General features: G+C 52.9%; 1 protein-coding gene across 1 annotated transcript in view; it reads left to right on the top strand.

Annotated features, from left to right (window-relative positions):
- The window catches only part of LOC122365851 (major facilitator superfamily domain-containing protein 6-like), a 69,256-nt gene extending 50,627 nt beyond the window's left edge, over window positions 1-18,629 (top strand). Inside the window, exons 2-9 of the mRNA XM_043337432.1 lie at window positions 7,331-7,438; window positions 8,969-9,123; window positions 13,726-14,006; window positions 14,985-15,437; window positions 15,814-15,980; window positions 17,116-17,319; window positions 17,824-17,991; window positions 18,421-18,629. Coding sequence (XP_043193367.1) covers window positions 7,331-7,438; window positions 8,969-9,123; window positions 13,726-14,006; window positions 14,985-15,437; window positions 15,814-15,980; window positions 17,116-17,319; window positions 17,824-17,991; window positions 18,421-18,629 — 1,745 coding nt within the window. The remainder of the gene's footprint in view (window positions 1-7,330; window positions 7,439-8,968; window positions 9,124-13,725; window positions 14,007-14,984; window positions 15,438-15,813; window positions 15,981-17,115; window positions 17,320-17,823; window positions 17,992-18,420) is intronic.
- The last annotated feature ends 341 nt before the right edge of the window (window positions 18,630-18,970 follow it).

Here is an 18,970-nt window from a genome sequence, read left to right as displayed (position 1 = left end):
ACCATGACGATCTACCATCCATTATCTGCTGATGTGAAGATTTATCTGGTTAGTGTTAATATTTCATGTGTCGTGTACCTATTCTTGTTTCAAAAAGCGTGAGAAAGGACACTCGGAAGGTAGTGGTGTCCATATCGTCCCTTATATCCATATAAGTATGTATGTACTCCAGAAGTTCTTTAGACTATGCGTATTAGATTGTATGCTTAGATAACTTGATAGCTCTATATTTTTTACATTTTTGTGGATATTTTCACAGTAGGTATCACTTTATACTTGTCCTTTACTTTTTTCATACCACAGGAACGCAGCTCCTCTCGACAACAGTTGTGATCCCTGTACTTCTAATCACTGCCAAATGACCGCTGTCATTGGGGCTGTTTCAGCCACCGATCACAGGCTCCTAAGCCGCAGCTGTGTAATGGCTCTCATGTATTAACCCTCGCATGTGTGCGGCGTTTGCCAGCTTCTAATGTGTAGGGGGGGGTCGGTTGGACCCCCCCCTTGCCGTTTGGCCCCTGATCGAGCTAGAGCTTCGCGGAAAAAACGAGCGTGTTGCCCGCGACGAGAGGAAGCCGATGATACCCAATTTTAAGGTCCTAGGTCATTGGTTGACCTTCCAGGTCAGGTCAATGACCCAAAGTCGGGAAAATCGGGACCTGTTAGAAAGTCGTAAAGTGTGGCTGCTAAGGGGTTTTTCGGGGTGCTGATCACGAATATCGTGTTAGTTTTGATCACAGATGATGTCTTGAAGCATTTAGACCAGGTCGGGTCAGGTCAGGTCAGGTCAACCAGTAGGCGTCGTGATGGGTATTCGTAGTACGTGTCAACCGCCTCTGACAGCTTCGTAACATGTTACGAAGTCACCAAAACTACTTCGTAAATGTTCAAATGGTTGCTAAATTCGAATTCAGCTCCAAAAACTAGCCTAGAAACATGTAAAACTCGAAAAAGTGACCCGAGGTCACCCGAGGTCACCAAAGGTCAATGACCTGACCTGACCTTCAGGTGACCTTGACACACACGGAAGTAACATCAAATCACATGTTTGAACGTTTGAAACCACGAAAAGCTTGCAAACACGCGGCTAGTGCGAGCCGACATACGCGAAATCGCGATTCCGGCCAAACATGGTCTCGGAAAAGAGGTCACAGGTCAAAGGTCATTTGGGTCAGGGTCATGAAATTTTCAGGGTAGGTGTAAAATTGATCAATGCGAGGGTACTGAAAGTTTCGTCGCGATCGGCCGCTTTTTACGCGAGTTATTCGCGAAAAACCATGGGGGGGGTCCATCCGACCCCCCCCCCCCCCTACACATGCGAGGGTTAATCTATCGCCGAAACCGCCTCAAAGCATCCAGGTGTTGAAGGCCACATCAAACGTTTTACTTCCGTAGTTCACCTGTTCTTCCGTTCCCGTACATACCCATGTGTCGCCGACAGAGCCTTTAATGCAGGCGTGCCAGTAACACCCGGCGTGCCAGTAACACCCGGCGTGTTCTGCCGCGGTGTCCGGCCGAGAATGTGTAGCGCAGTGCGCCGTGACGATACCGTCTGGCAATGGCCCTGTGAATTTCAACACCAGCACACTGCAGCCACCCTGCCGCGGACCACCCCCGTGAGTGGGGAGGACGAGCCTGACATCACAGACCATATAAGCTGCACGTGCACCAACCTTATACACAACCATCCGTCACGATTTTCTACGCAGCCTGCGAGTGCCGGCCTAGATAGCTGGTTTGTTTAGGAAGTCCGAATCAATGCTAGAATGTTTGTTGTTGCACTGGATCTTTCTCTCTAGGTCATCTTTGTGTATGTTATGCCCAACTTCAAATCATCTGAACCTGTCACTTGATTTCCTGTTTGCCTTTATATGATATATTACCTAAATAAAGATCTTCCAGACTAAATAAAGGTTATTTCAATAAGAGGTCCGATAGAAATGGTAGGAACCCTTCCAAGTTAAAATGTTGTCGAAGGATGTGGTCCACCAAGGATGTGATGTGATTCACCCATGCTCTTAGTGTTTGTTAGGGTCAGTTGGCAGCTATCACTGCCCGTTGTCGACAGGTTCACCAAAGTCTCCCTTTACCTGCACCGTCCTATTATTCCACTAGATGTGACGCAGATGAACGGATGTCCGCTGCAGCCTCTCCGCGGTGGCGACGTGTATTTTCTGGGCGTCAGGGGAGCGGTGGGGGCCAGTCGCGCCCGGTCGGGCCGGTCGGGGCCGCCGATGGCACTGACCCTGGCTGGCGGATGTCTGTACCGCTCGGCTCGGCCCCGGTGCACTGTCACGGTCACGACCGAGCAGCCGTTCTCACTGGGCCACGGCCCGTCCGGCGTGCTCGGGTCAGACCGCTAGACACCGGCCGCAGCCCGCAGAGTCCGCCCCACCAGCCCACAGGAGGGCATTGTCCGAGATAATGTGATGGAAGGACTCCTTATGATACGTCACGCTCAATCAGATGGCGTAAAAGGGTGGCTTAATGGCAGCATATTCACGGCTCTCAACCCGGAATTGACACCCACGATGCTCTTTGTTTCTTTCTCCGTGTGCCGGCCCGAACCGCTAAAGATAGAGGAGCTTCCATGGACGTCATTTACCTCTGTCGGGCACGCCCTCGTATGACTTCGCTATCTACTCTGCGGAAACTTGTGGGCAAGATTTGAATCAGGGCTCCATCTCGAGCGTAACTGCAGCACTGACCAAATATTGCAAATGACTGCTGTTTAACGGAAATGAAAAGTCTGCTGTTTATGAGTTTTGGCTTCATATCCATCTCCATCTCCATCTACAATTTCCTTCTCCGTTTTTATCCTCACGCTCTTTTCCTCTGTCTCTTCCTTTCTCTTCCCATTCCCTTCCCTCCCCTTCCATTATCTCGCACCTTAGTCTCGGTCTCCCATAATATATGTAGAGCCGACTTTCGCTACATGATCGGACCCTGACCGTGGGTCGGGTATGCGGTCCGTGCGGCCAAAAATGCCGCCTCTCTATAAAGCCGACCGGCCTGTGCCGCGTGCCGGGGTCAGAGGTCAGTGCTCGCTCCTGGCCGCTGTGGTCAGCGTGCGGCCGACCGGTACGCGACGGGGAGGGGGAGGGGGCATGAGGTTAGCGGAACGCTGCACGCCGGTAGTGCCGGTTCCGCCTGATCATCACCGGAGGGGGGGGGGGGAGAGAGACGGTGCGAAGCAGTGCGGAGGAGGAAATTCCCGGGACGCAGAACACAGGCCTGTGGTGCAGCCAGTCAAGTCTGCATTATTTGGCATTCAGCCTATGCAAGAAGCCTTTAACTTTTTTTTTAATTCGAACTGAACGGCTTGTGAATGTGATTATACCATGGCTCTTTGATAATGTGTCAGCTGATCAGCAGGATTCGATTTTGATGATATACCTAACTCTCAGATTATTTTCCATTTAAGTTGAACCTGTTTCCGCAAATTTGGTAACATGTCTTATTCTCCTGAAGTTTCAGGTCAAACATCCACTAAGGCCCTTTAACGATATACTGCATAGTGTACATTCAACATTGTGCTACCATTCATGATTAATTATACCTTTCTATGGGCCATTGGCATTATTTAAAGAACATTTTTGTCTGGATTGATAAGATCAACAAATACTTCGACGGTAATACCGTCGGTTGTATTTTGCCTGATACTGTCCCCTCACTTATAATTGTAACTTCTTTTTGGTTTCAAGACGGTGATTTTTGGCCTCAGGTCATGAGGCAGTTGAGCCATGACTAAGGTCCTTGGAGGCGAATTCAATGAAAGAAGTTATGAAGAAAAAGATTAAAACGTACAATTCAGCTAACAATGCCATAGTCTGGACTCTGTAATAGCCCAACATGTCAATGTTCAGTCCTAGGGCGGCTGTTATATGAGCAGTGAGCTGAAATGGGATGATGGCATTTAGTCGGAGGACGAGGGACCTCGGCTGTGTAAGTGCAGACAAGAGATGATGACTGAGCTCAATGTCAGGGCCGAATTCATGCATTGAGACGGTCGCGGACAGCAGGCAGGGCTCATGTGGTGGATGCTCGAGGGTACTTTCCCGGATGAAATATTCAGTGTTTGTTTGCTGTCTCAGACACCATCGTTGTGACTCCTTTTGCATGCTGTAGGACTGCATGTCGGCGCCCCTCCATGATGCCTTCTTTACCCTTGTCACATTCAGGCAATGAGCACTGTAACAAAGCCCTATGAAGAACTGAGACTCAGTTTTTGAAGGCAGAAACTCAAATTTGGTGCCACCAAAGCTATGATATCTGGCAGTGGGCCTTCTGTCATTGGCTCTTTGAAGACGTCTCAGCCAATGAACTTTGGAGCCGCATAGCTGGATGTTGGATTTGAACCGTCGGCCCCGCGTACCGTACGCCCCACGTACGACTTGCCCGGGTGGTTCCCGGTTTTCTGTTACGCTATAGCTCGGCTGTCATTAGCAAATCATCCATTCCTGATTAACTATGCAGTGACATTGACTGACATTGTGTGCAGATGTTAGATATTCCTGTTCAGTGTCTACTACGGGTGCGGTCGCCAAACTGAAAGCATAGGCGGCGGAACGGGGAGGGCACCGGGGCACCTTTAATTTTGGCATTTTAACATTAGCCCTATGGGCGCTGCATGGAAAGAATGGGACCAAAAGTCGGCAGTGCGGAGTGCCCCCACCCCCCTACCCCCTAATTGAAGGTGTTCCGCCGCTACTGACTGAAAGTGCATTTCCGTAACTGCCATGTTTACCATAATTACCTATGGCCATTAATTGTTGAATATTACACCCATGGCTTACCTTTCTCATGGGCATTCAGCATCTCATGGACTAGCACAGCGTGGGTGCCTTCCGTTAGAAGCCTTGTGGGTAGTTATCAAACACGTGTCCTCGCTGCTGCATGAGAGCGGTATTGAAACTCACATTACGTATGTAACGCTGGACATGAATTAACCCGGCAGTTGCTGGGGTATTTCGCCACCCACCGTTTGCTGGGGGGGGGGGGGCGTTAAACGCCCCCAGCCGATAACTCGAGAACCAATAGGCGCAGCGAAACGCACGAGGCGGCAAACGAAAGAACGCGACGAGACGCTTCAGATGAGTACTTTAAAGTTGAATTTTGAGGTCACAGGTCGGGTCAAGGTCAGGTCAAACACCTGAAATCGGGCTTTCAGTAGCATGGACTTCAGGACTTCGCAATGGGCGCCTCTCGTCATAAACTCCGTCAAAACGGTGCACAATCCATCATATAATACCTGCAAGAGTGTCAGCTCCATGTAGGGGTCAGTAAAGCATAGGTCAGGGTCAAGGTCAGGTCAACCGGGTAGGCACATATCCCCGAAAATCAAAACTGATATTCGCAGCCTGTGACACATGTTTTATGGGTAATTTGGAGCGTAGAACACGATGGTGACATTCATTTTATCATATGAGTACGTGTTTGGCTTAAAAAGTTCAATTTAAGAAATGCATGTATCATGGACGTGAAGTAGTCACGAGAAATTGCCAAGATTCAGTTCAAGATTTTGGAAAATGCGGAACGATAATCAATAATCGAAGATAGCCATTTGATTGCTCATGGTATTGGCAGTCTAATGGCGTTTACGGCATGTCTGTATGTCTATTCTGTGATTTTATATGATTTTTTGAACATATGCCATTTTTGGCCGAAAACTCAGAAATTATGACGTCACTAAAACCTCGATATCTCAAATATTTTCCGACCGATTTTTTTGAAACTTTGTCACAATACACTTCAATCAATTCCCTACAGGTACCCAAAATTTGGCGCGCCTGCGGCGCGCCGTTTTTATGCTATGGCCCGGCGAAAAAAGTGGGGGCGTTTAACGCCCCCGGGTGCGTATTATTTAGGCCAGGGTTCATAATGTCCAGGGTAAGATGTGTCCAGTGCTCGAAATGACCAGTGCCTTGAATTGGCCAGTGTTCATATTGTCCAGGGTTTGGATGGTCCAAATGTGGCCAACTGGCTGCAGATAGGGTAAATTCAAAGAGGCCAGGGTTCATAATGTCCAGGGCACGATGTGTCCAGTGCTCGAAATGGCCAGGGTTCATAATGTCCAGGGCACGATGTGTCCAGTGTTCGAAATGGCCAGGGTTCATAATGTCCAGGGCACGATGTGTCCAGTGTTCAAAATGGCCAGTGCCTTGAATTGGCCAGAGTTCATAGTGTCCAGGGATTACACAGTCAACCAAACCAAACCAAACCAAACCTAACCTAACCTAACCTAACCTAACCTAACCTAGCCTAACCTAACCTAACCTAACCTAACCTAACCTAACCTAACCTAACCTAACCTAACCTAACCTAACCTAACCTAACCTAACCTAACCTAACCTAACCTAACCTAACCTAACCTAACCTAACCTAACCTAACCTAACCTAAGGTAATGATGTTTGCCTACCGGGGATAAGGAAATAGTTTCTCGCATGAATAGATTGCAAGCAATAGTAAATCAAATATTTTTAGGTTAAGTGGTTATGCATCAGGCTTCAGGCCTTCGGCCTGAAGCCAGATACATAACCACTTAACCTAAAAATATTTGATTTACTATTGCCTGTAATCTCTCCTAAGGCATTGCCTTCGGCACTGCACTGCTTCGCATTGAGCTGGTTCCGTGTTTTTACATAATGACGTCACTTTCAATGACTATGTAATCCCTGGACATTATGAGCTCTGGCCCATTCAAGGCACTGGCCATTTTGAACACTGGACACATCGTTCCCTGGACATTATGAACCCTGGCCATTTCGAACACTGGACACATCGTGTCCTGGACATTATGAACCCTGGCCATTTCGAACACTGGACACATCGTGCCCTGGACATTATGAGCCCTGGCCTCTTTGAATATACCCTATCTGCAGCCAGTTGGCCGCATTTGGACTATGCAATCCCTGGACATTATGAACTCTGGCCTATTCAAGGCACTGGCCATTTCGACACTGGGCATATCGTACCCTGGACATTATGAACCTTGGCCAGAATGAATGTTCCCCAACGCCCCCCCCCCCCGCAACTCGCGGGTTAAGAGCGTACTATTTTGTTCCTCATCGTTTGGTGTATTGGCGTCCATATTGGACAACCGCAATGGAACATTTTCATCATGTACGGGGCAAAAGTTGACGCTAATTTGTTGGTAGTTTTGGCAATAGAGTCAATCATAGTCGGTCAACCGGTTTGGTAACGATCACTGGATTCAAAATATCGTCCGGGACCGGTTCCAACTCATGTAGTGCGTCTTGTACTGTTGTCCATCGAGGAACAGTTGACACTAAGTAGCCGGAATTAACCATGGTTTGTGTTCTTTTCCAGCTAAACACCTATGGGCCATTGCGTGGGACCACCTGAAGGCCTTCGTTGCCGACCTGCTCGATGTCAGGATGCTGCCCATCAAACTCCTGTTCTTCATGGAACTGGCAGGTGAGGGGAGACGGCAGCGAACCGCCGCGGAGACCGGTCCTTTCACACGCGCCGCAAAAAGTAGGTAGGCATGGTATAACTTGGAAACTGAGTACTGTTGGCAACAGGACGGTTTTTGTTTTCGCTTTTTTTGTATCACATTACATAAGCCATATCGGGAGCTAGTTGCATGTGATTACCATGCGTTTTCCGCTTATGCGGAAGGAAACACTCTTAGGAACACTCGGGGCATAACAGCCACCGTTGACCGTACCTGATTCCCATGAGATGTTAGACCTACGTTGAAGATCTTTCCCATTTTACATTTAATGATATTTAATAAATCTCATGCTCTGCTATCTAACCGTTGATACTTTTGCTTAAGGAGAGATAGCGAGTGCTCAGTTCGGTGCCAAGGTGAAGGCACGGGTTCAGTTTCTAAAACATTGAGGAACCATGATATTGAGAGGACAAAAAGGATGTGAGGTATACCTTTTGTTTTCGATGAGTTGAAATGAATGATAAATTTCAGTAGCATCGGATTTAAGGCCTGTGTTTATCGTCAGCATTCCAGGAGTCACATGGAAGTCCGGGGCTCGCAGACTGAGGTCATTGACGAAAATAATAAAAACGGAGCTAGGACGGACCCTTGTAAAGCCTCCATGGTATTCGGCAGGGGGTTGGAATTGAAACCACTTCAAAGCCGGAAGGACTGAGTAGAATTATAATTTGTAATGAGAGGAGGCAGCCGATGCGGTGGTGTCATTCTGGTCAAATGGACGCCCCCACACTGCCCTCCTGCCCCCCGTGGGCGCGCCGGGGGACCCTATCCTGCAGGTGGGGGCTCCGCCCGGGGGTGCACCCCAGTGACCCACTTGGCAGTCGGCCAAACGAAGCTGAGCCATTGCAACATGACATGTTTGGTGCCCGGGGGCTGAAGTTAGTCCGTTCTGTGTCAAGGTCAGGGTAAGTGGAGCGGCGACTGCTCTGTGACGTGTGTCCGGCCGGCCGGCCCGTGTGTTGACGCGGTGTCCGACCTGTGTTGACGGCTGTGTCAGATGTTTGGGTACTCAGTCAATGATGCGCCGGTAACGGCAGGCTATGGGAGACTTTGGGAGGCTGTGGGGTGCTTATTGCGTAGGTACTTGTATAGCGGGCTATATCAGGGGATGTTAATATGTCACATGGTGATAATGGCTCTCCGGGAAAGATACGCGTTGGCGGGACAGAACGCTTGCACAGTTTACACGTCTTGCGTGCATATCTAATAATGCGATAAGTCGAACATATAGACTGTTGTTTAGTATAGAAGTGAATGAGTAATCTATAGCTGCTATTATAACTCTTAACTCTCGTATACCTAGACAAGGTAACTACAGAGAAGAGGTTGACGACAGAGAAAACACATCCATGTTATTAAAATTCATAACGTTTTTCGAGTTCAGTTCAATGTATTGTTGTCGGCTGCATACTTTTGCCTAACATCGCCACTCGACGCCATTTCTAACTCCATTTGCCGTGCTGGTGACGTGTGACCCACTACGTGCGCAGGTATCGTCACCATCTGGCCGCACATGTCGACGCACATGGCGCACCTGCGGCTGACGGCAGAGGAGACGGGCCTGATCGTGATGCTGGGCGGCGTGGCCGGCATCGTGGCCGCCCTCTCCGCCGGCTACATCGGCGACAAGATGGGCAACTTCAAGGTCAGCACAGCGGGCGCCGGTCCGGGGGCCGTTCGTAAACACAAACATCATCATCATCACGGCACTAATGTCAGAGATGACCGTCTACCCCGTGCCTGTGCTGCACCAAAACTTCTACCAGCTTTTACTTCTCAGATTTCAAAGTTTTAGGCTTCTTTTATTTATGTTGATGTATGTATTTGCGTACATAAGTGAGCGCTGATTTTAGTTACGATGTCCAGGCCCCCAGACTTTTTTTAACCGTTTCCTGTCATCGCTGGTCGACGGTCGTTTAAGTTTTGCCTGACGTATGATAACATTTTATGGCCTATCCTTGCTCAGCCGGCTGGCACTGTACTGAGTTGCTGACTACTGAGTAGCATTCAGGTGACGGTGATGCGGTGATCTCTCACCTGCTAGCCCCTACTGTTCCTCCTGTACCCTCACCACAATGAAATCGACTGATGTCGGCTGCTTGGTGATAGCGCTATCAAGTTATACATTTAAGCGATAACCTACCTTCTTTAGCCTTCACAACCTATAGCTATCGCGAATTACAGCTGTTCCGTTTTAGAACTCCTGGTACGCCTTATAGTTAGTCCCATCGCCGTCCAGTCGCGCAGACCCCAAACAGAAGTCTGCCTATGCATTCATCCAGTGACCGCGGCGACCACGCTGGTCGCTCCGCGGCACCGTCCGATCGACCACCCTCGTGGTTTGGCCGGGGCAGCGCGGGCCGACCGTGTCTCGCTTGTGCCGTCCAGTGGGACGGTCCTGTCCCCAGTCACGTGCCATTCAGGGGGGGGGGGAAGCATGGCCACCGCATCCTCCCTCTCTCCTTTCAGTCCGCGCTGTCCAGAGGGATTATCAGCTCCCCCTTCCTGCCTCCTCCCCGTCCTGTCCCGCGTGCCATTCAGGGGGTAGTGGCCACCTTCTCCCTGCACCCCGTCCTGTGTCGTCCAGGGGTGACTATCAGGCTCCTCCCTCCATGCACTGTGCCGCCTATACGGACTATCACCGCCTTCTCCCTGTCTCGCCGTCTGCATTCAGCCGGTGGAAGGCAATGCATACAAATTACACTGGCTAAGGTGTTCTGCTTATCCATTTTGACCATGTGCCAACAACAAAACAGGTAATCGATTGTGTGTCAGTACGTGGGGACTACTGATGAATCGCTGACTGCAGCCGCCGAGTCTTCCCCTACCGTTTTTAGTAGCGTGGTCCGTGGAAAGTCGTTCCGTTGTCTGATCCATCAATCCGCTCTCCGTTTGGGTATCTATAACGCTGAACATTCGTCGATTGGTTCTCCTTGCCGTTGATTCAGCAGACTTTATTGCGTGCCCATTCTTTTTCACGACGCCGGACTTATGCTTTGCCCCCTGTCTAATGGTGGCAATTTCTAGTGGCTAATCCTCATTGGATGGCCGTATGAAGGCACCTGGTGCATGGTATCAACCTCCCATTCCCTTCTCCTCCCGTTATAATCATAATCATAATCATGTATTTCGGAAAACATCCATCGGGTGGGTTTTCAGTTATCCACGTCATACAAGTACCCAACATAATTCCTACAATATATCACACAAAAGAAGGACATGTACCCGACTAAAATCCTTAAAATGGTTAAAATACCTACAAGCAGGGCTGCGGAGTCGATGGATTTTCGGCGACTCCGACTCCGACTCCGACTCCGGCTTTTAAAGACCAGCTCCGACTCCGACTCCGACTCCGGGCAGAATTGTCGACTCCGACCGACTCCAACTCCCGACTCCGACTCCGCAGACCTAGCAGGGCTGCGGAGTCGACAGATTTTCGGTGACTCCGACTCTGACTCCGGCTCGGGTTTCTAAAATCGACTCCGACTCCGACTCCGACTCCGGTCATAACTGTCGACTCCGACCGACTCCGACTCCGACTCCGACTCCGACTCCGCAGCCCTGCCTACAAGGTCTCAAGCGAGATCACTAGATCAACCGGCACCGGTCACCTGCCTCTTGAAAGAAGCGTAGGTGGCGGAGCTCCTCACACATCGTGGCAGCTCATTCCACGCCCTTACGGCTCGGGCGTAGAACGACCGTCTGGCGAATTCGGTGCGCGTGCGCGGCACCTCGAGTTGGCCGTCGACAGTGGCCCTCGTCTCACGTGCAGCTACATCGGAACGACTGGTAATCCGTGTGCGTAACACCTCCGAGGCCCTGGTATCGTGTAACAGTCGGTACATGACACAGCTGTCGTGCTCAGTTACCATCTGCTCGATCCGTTTCCACCCTAGCTCTCGCAGCGTTTCCGTGACATGTTCTCGGTATCCTAGGCCGGTTACAACGCGAGCGCCAAAGTTGATGCACTTCTGCAGTCTGCGTTTCTGTGTGACGGAACAGCTTCCCCACACAGAGCTACAGTACCGCAGGTGGGGAAACACCAGCGTCTCCACCAGCAGCTGCTTCGTCTCTCGAGGTATACGGCGCTGCATTCTCGCGAGACCAATCAGAATCGAGTAGCATCGCCTGACAACCGCCGTTACATGCTGCTCCCACGACAGACACGAGTCAAGAGTCACACCCAGAATCTTGGACGATCGTACAGAGTTAATAGAAGAGCTGCCAAATTTCACTGTGAAGTCACCGGTGACAATTTTTCGAGCTGATTTGAGAAGAAGCATGTCGGTTTTCGTAGGGTTGACCTTAAGCCTATTTTGGGTGAACCACCGCAAGGCGACAGACAGCATGTTCTCCACGCGACACTTCAGCAGAGGTAAGTTCTCCGACAGGTCGGTGTCCAAGAACTGTACATCATCGGCGTACATGACAAGCTTGCCGTACGGCACGTGCTGCGGCAGGTCGTTGGTGAACAGGAGGAACAGTACGGGGCCCAGGATCGACCCCTGTACCACCCCGTGCGTCACCGGTAGTGTCTCGCCTGTTCCTCCCTTCACCGTCTGACAGCGACCAGTGAGCCACGCGCGAAACCAACGCTCGTCCACCCCATACCATCCCAGCTTCTCCAGGAGACGGCCATGCTCGACGCTGTCAAATGCCTTGGATGTGTCTGCCGTCACCAATGACGTCACGCGTCCATTGTCCACGTTATCGACGGCGAACGTGACAGCATCGAGCAGGGCCGCCTCCGTGGAGAGTCCGGGGCGGAAGCCATACTGTTGGTGGCACAGAATGTTATGGCTCACGAGGTAATCAGTGAGCTGCGTGCATATAACACGCTCACAGAGCTTAGAAACGACAGGCAGTATTGACACAGGTCGGTAGTTGCTCGGCACATCCACGTCACCACCCTTATGCAGAGGAACAACTACAGCGGTCTGCCATGCCAGTGGCAGCTCACAGCGCGTGATGCAGCTGTTCACAACATGCAGTATGTGCGGTCCGGTAACACTAAAAGTCATTCGGAGCATCGCGATGGTTATGCCGTCAGCTTCGCTGGCCTTTGACGCCCCCATTCTCTGAAGCGCTGCCGATAGCTCCGGCAGCGTGGCCGGCCGCGGGCTGAATGCCCCGCTGCAGACGCGCGGCGGCCTAGGGCTGAGCGTCTCTCCAGCATCCTCTTCTGCCAGGGCTTCTGCCACAGCAGGACCGACGGTTGCGAAGTGCTTGTTCAGGCGGCTGTACCAGCTCTCCGGTCGAGCTGCGGGTGTGTCGCGGGGCCGTTCCGTTGGTGGGTGCCCGACACCAGCGCCTACTTCCCCTCCCTACGGCAGGCGTCCGTACCTGGATCTGGTGCTGCTCACAGAGGGACTGACCTCTCCCATCCCTTTCCCTCGGCCCTCCCCTTGGCAGGCGCTGCTCAGAGAGGGACTGACTCCCCTCCCTCCCTTCCCTTGTCTTCCTCCTTCCCTCTCTTCGGCAGGCGCTGGTCATAGAGGGACTCGGGACTCCCTTCCTCTCCCTCCCCTCCTCTCGTGCCTGGGTCTGGCGCGAGGGACTGGCCATAGAGGGACTAGCCTCCCTTCTCTCCTCTTCTCTCCCCCTCCTATCCCGCCCCTCACCTCGATAGGTGTACCTGGGCCTGGCGCTGCTCGTAGAGGGGCTGACCTCCCGCCCTTCCCCAGTTGCAGATGTACCTGGACCCGGCGCTGCTCATACAGGGACTGACCTCCCGCCCCTCCCCATTTGCAGATGTACCTGGGCCTGGCGCTGCTCGTAGAGGGGCTGACCTCCCGCCCCTCCCCATTTTCAGATGTACCTGGGCCTGGCGCTGCTCGTAGAGGGGCTGACCTCCCGCCCCTCCCCATTTGCAGATGTACCTGAGCCTGGCGCTGCTCATACAGGGACTGACCTCCCGCCCCTCCCCATTCGCAGGCGTACCTGGGCCTGGCGCTGCTCATAGAGGGAGTGACCTCCCGCCCCTGCCCATTTGCAGGCGTACATCAACATGGGCGTGGCGCTGCTCGTAGAGGGGCTGACCTCCCACCCCTCCCCATTTGCAGATGTACCTGGACCCGGCGCTGCTCATACAGGGACTGACCTCCCGCCCCTCCCCATTCGCAGATGTACCTGGGCCTGGCGCTGCTCAGACTGAGTACTGACCTCCCGCCCCTCTCCATTTGCAGGTGTACCTGGGCCTGGCGCTGCTCAGACTGAGTACTGACCTCCCGCCCCTCTCCATTTGCAGATGTACCTGGGTTTGGCGCTGCTCATAGAGGGCGTCGCCGGCGTGTGCCTGGTGCTGCTGCCGCCGGCCGTGCAGCAGGTAGTGCCGCCTGGCGACGCCTCGCTGAACCACCACTGCGTGGACGATTACCTGCACATCAACTGGCGGATGGAGAGCTGTGAACCGCACTTTAGCCTGGCCTCGCTCAACGTGACGCTGCGGGAGTGCCGGCTGTCCTGTCACAGTGTGAACGGGAGTCAGCCGTCGGTGGGCCAGCTGCACTGCGGAGACGACCCGGCCAGGTGAGAGAGAGCGAGTGACTCCTCATCCTGACCCGGCCAGGTGAGAGCGACTGACTCCTGACCCGGCCAGGTGAGAGTGGAGTGCCCCCTGACCCGGTCAGGGGAGAGTGGGCGACTCCTGACCCGGCCAGGTGAGAGCGGGCGACTCCTGACCCGGCCAGGTGAGAGTGGAGTGCCTCCTGACCCGGCCAGGTGGGAGAGTGAGTGACTCCTGACCCGGCCAGGGGAGAGCGGGCGACTCCTGACCCGGCCAGGTGAGAGCGGGCGACTCCTGACCCGGCCAGGTGAGAGTGGAGTGCCTCCTGACCCGGCCAGGTGGGAGAGCGAGTGACTCCTGACCCGGCCAGGGGAGAGCGAGTGCCTCCTGACCCGGCCAGGTGAGAGCGAGTGCCTCCTGACCCGGCCAGGGGAGTGCCCCTGACCCGGCCAGGTGAGAGCGAGTGACTCCTGACCCGGCCAGGTGAGAGCGAGTGCCCCCTGACCTGACTAGGTCAGAGGGAAGTGCCCCCTGACCCGGCCAGGTGAGAGCGAGTGCCTCCTGACCCGGCCAGGGGAGTGCTCCTGACCCGGCCAGGTGAGAGCGAGTGCCTCCTGACCCGGCCAGGTGAGAGAGCCAGTGCCTCCTGACCCGGCCAGGTGAGAGCGAGTGACTCCTGACCCGGCCAGGGGAGTGCCTCTGGCCAGGCCAGGTGAGATGGGAGTGACTCCTGACCCGGCATATTTGATGGACATATTTGATGGAGGGGCGTGCATCCACAAGCTGGTTTGCTGAGCCCATTTGTAACGACACTATTAGATCGGTTACGGTCTCTGAAGTCCGAACAGTGTCGTGGCCTGAGTGCAGTAACTGATGCCGTTTTCTTCGTTCAGTCCGTGTAACACGTCTAGCTGCTCGGTGCTCTCAGTTCACGCGTCTCCGTCTCTCCCTCACAGCTGCTCGGCGCTCTCAGTTCACGCGTCTCCGTCTCTCCCTCACAGCTGCTCGGTGCTGTTCCCGCCGCCCAGCCTGGCCACGGGCGCACCTCTCAGTGTTCTGATGGTCAACTCCACCGACAACTCGACGCGACTGCACGTGGTGCCGGCCGGCGGCGGCGGCGCGCGGCCCGTGGCCTGCCCGCCGCCGGCCGTGGCCCAGTCGTGTCGCCTGCAGTGCGCCGACTCGCTGCCGCTCTCCGTGGTCTGCGCGCCGCGGGACGACCGGCAGAGTCACTCGCTGACACTGTGGCTGTACGTCTTCCTGCGCGTGGTCTACTCGTTCTGCCTGGGTACCACGTACACGCTGATCGACACGACGGTGCTCTCCTACTGCGCGCTGTTCAACGTCGACTACGGCTTCCAGCGCCTGTGGGGCACCGTGGCCGCGCTCATCGTCTCGCCGCTCTCCGGCAAAATCATGGACCTCTTCAGCACCGTCGGAGTGATCGAATTCAGGTGAGGCGCCGAGGTACGATCCATGGAGCTATGATGAAATGGGAAGGGGGAGGGGCCTCGGCCTGAGATGCTGTGAATAGACGATATTATTGGTTTTGCTTGTGTATGCTTTTTCCGATTTAAGACTTGCCTTCGAGCTGCCAAATGTGTTTGATATTGTAGTCGTTGAAGTGCTTTTACCTTCTTCTGAAGCGTCATTTTGTTATTCTAGCTTAGAAATATGAAGGCACTGTGATTAATTGTATTTTAGTGTGTCTGGTATCTCTTTATTGAATCAGTACCTATTAAAATGTTCATGTTTCATCGTTCAGTTGCCCCATAGTCCATTTTTAGTACATCATTGACAAGGGTCCCTTTCGACCCGTTGTGTGCACAGGCCCGGTTTCTATACGATGGCGGCGTTTCGGTTCCTCTCACTGGTGGTGCTCTACTTTGTGAACATCAGCTTCCGCCACAGTCCCTCCGGGTCGCTCTTCAAGTACACGATCAGACTCTTCCAGAAGATAGAGCTCACGGTGCTCTTCCTGGTGATGCTGCTCACAGGTCAGTGAGCTTTCTGGTCAGAGGTCAGTGACCTTTCTGGTCAAAAGTCAACGACTCTTCTAGTCAAAAGTCAGTGACCCGACTGCAGCGCTCGACGCGGGGTCCAGGGGTGGCTTTGAACGTAGCTGAATTACAGGGAATTAACTACATCAGACGTCTTTGGGTCTGTGTCAAACCACAGCTTCTGTTGCGGTGCCCGTGTTGTGCAAGTCCGCAGAGAGACCTGATCATAGTCTTGTGCGGTCCATACTCCAAACATGAAGAGGTACACAGATGATAATCCTTTGATCCTGTTTACGTCAGCTACCGACGACCGGGCTCACCGGCCCGACCGGCTACTTATACGAGCTGCAGCCTAATCCCACAAATAATGCGGCACTTATCACGGAAGTCTCACCATGGCCATAATTCATTTCTTTGTGTCAATTAGAAAGTGCCCATTGGCAGTCTGAACCGAGGTTATTTGTGGTCATCTTCGCCGTGTAGGGGAAGTCATGGATGTAAAAGTGATGATTACCTTAGAAAAGGTGAGATTTAAAAAACAAAAAAAGTCTTAAAACTCATCTGGTCGTCTCTCGCAATCTTCTCTGTGATCTATCTGTCCTCTCTGACCTCTATGTATACCTTTCTAGCGGTCCCTCTGCCGTTTCCGCGGCCACTGTCTTTCGACCCATTGGACCGCCCATCCGGCATATCTGTCCGCTCCTCTATGTTATCTTGTTTAACTGCATATCGTCTACAGGTTAGCCCCAATTAACGACGAAGTCACACATTAAAATGGCGTAACATAAATACGCGATGCCACTGTAAAACACCATGACATGAACAATGAACATACACAATACAAAACCAAGTGCATACGTCAATACGGACCTCCTACAAGGGCGAAACATGCGAGATGACATGAGAGCCATATGTGTAGAGAGTCGAGAAATATGTCAGCCTGTCTGCGCCTAACTAAAACGTATTCCCGACTCTCTATCCGTCTCTCTATCCGTCTCTCTATCCGTCTCTCTGACCGCCTCCCTATCCGTCTCTCTGACCGCCTCCCTATCCGTCTCTCTATCCGTCTCTCTATCCGTCTCTCTGACCGCCCCCTGCCCGCCTCTGACCGCCTCTCCGCTCTGCGCCACAGGTATGGCCGTGGGCCACATCGAGACGTTCAGCTACGTGTTCCTGTCGCAGCTGGGCGCCAGCGGCACGCTGATCGGCACCACCATCACGGTCGGCAGCGCCGTAGAGCTGGTCATGCTCTCCGTGTCGGGACTCTGTATGAGCGCCGTCGGCCAGGTCGGCCTCATCGTGCTCGGCATGGTCATCTACGCCGTCAGGTTGATAGGTAGGTGGCGCCGCTCGAAAGCGCTTAGAACTTAGAAGCGCCTATCGGCATGGACCGAATGGATGGCTGGTGGAAATGAAATGCCGCAGCGGCATCCATGAATGAATGAATGAATGAATGAATGAATGAATGAATGAATGAATGAATGAATGAATGAATGAATGGATGGATGGATGGATGGATGGATGGATGGATGAATGAATGAATGAATGAATGAATGAATGAATGAATGAATAAATAAATAAATAAATAAATAAATAAATAAATAAATAAATATAAATAAATATATTAATTAATTAATTAATTAATAAACGAATTAACATTTAATGATAAATGATATCCTATAAGTAAAATAACGGTGCAGCCAAGATCTCCGACAGTAATAACTGTATAATGTGCGAAAAGTGATAAGGTTTTACCGCATGAACAAGAAATTGTTGATATCAACTGAACACGCGTTTTATAATTGAATCAACGCTAACGAGTGTCTCACGGTTTGGGCAGGTTATTCGCTGATTGTCGACCCGAGCCTGAGCCTGCTGCTGGAGGCGCTGGACGGCGTCAACAGCGGCCTAATGAACGCCGCCGTGGTGACGTACGCCGCCTCCAAGGTGGAGCCCGAGCTGGTGGCCACCGTGCGCGGCATCCTCGGCTGCTTCCTCTTCGGCGGCGGTGAGGCACCGCCACTCGGCCATCGCCACTGGGAGGGGCGCGGTTTTCCTCAGAGGGACGGAGGGGTTCCGCGATGCTTTGAAGGAGCGGCTTATGTAGCGTGTTAACTTCGGTGTTCATTCATCCGGTGTATTTAAATGATGTTTCCAATGATGAACTCATTCCATCTCCGCCATCCATCTAACCGTCTTACGTCTTCCATCCGCTCTCCAATCAACCTCGCATCAGCTGATAGCTGGAGTGGTCACCTCTGCTCCGCCAGCAAACCTCTGCAGCTCCATTCGAGCTGATTTGTTACGCCTTTTTCACTTCTGACCTTCGCCCCTCCAGTTCGCTGCTAGTCTGATCACTGCTCCCTCTCGCTGACCCCTGACCCTCTCGCTGACCCCTGACCCCCATCTGACAGCGCCCCTCTCTGCGCTGCCGCAGGTCGCGCGGTGGGCGCTCAGCTCGGTGGGTACCTGGTGGCGCGATTCGGTCACCGGGTGGCGTTCCGGATATTCGCCGGTGTGGCGCTGTTCGCAGCTGCTGCCTACGCGCTGTTTCAGCTGGCAATGCGGCGGCGACGGTCCGGCGACTTCCAGCCGGCCCCGGCCGACTCGGTCCGGGGGTGTCCGGCCCCGCGGTGTGCCGCCTAGGGGAGGGGAGGGGGCAGCACCGCGGTGTGCCGCTTAGGGGAGGGGAGGGGCGGCCCCACGGTGTGTCGCCTATATGGGGAGGGAGGGGGCACCGAGGTGTGCCCCTATAGGGGAAATGGCGGGAAGGAGCCAGGCGACGCACTGCACCGCCTAGGAAATGTGGGTGCCGTAGGGGAGCTGTGCAGCTTAGGAGGAGAGGTTGTTGTAACTGGGAAGACTTAGTCTCATGAGAGTGACTGAGCATTGAGCAAGAGATAGATGCCCCTTGGATTGCATATAAAGGCTGTGCGTAAAAGTAACTTCTGAATTTTGTTAATATCTTTTCATTGAAGCATGTGTGA

The sequence above is a fragment of the Amphibalanus amphitrite genome, unplaced genomic scaffold (assembly GCF_019059575.1).
Source record: "Amphibalanus amphitrite isolate SeventyFive unplaced genomic scaffold, NRLGWU_Aamphi_draft 000768F_arrow, whole genome shotgun sequence".
Classification (NCBI taxonomy): domain Eukaryota; kingdom Metazoa; phylum Arthropoda; class Thecostraca; order Balanomorpha; family Balanidae; genus Amphibalanus; species Amphibalanus amphitrite.
This window is presented reverse-complemented; position numbering and strand designations above follow the sequence as displayed.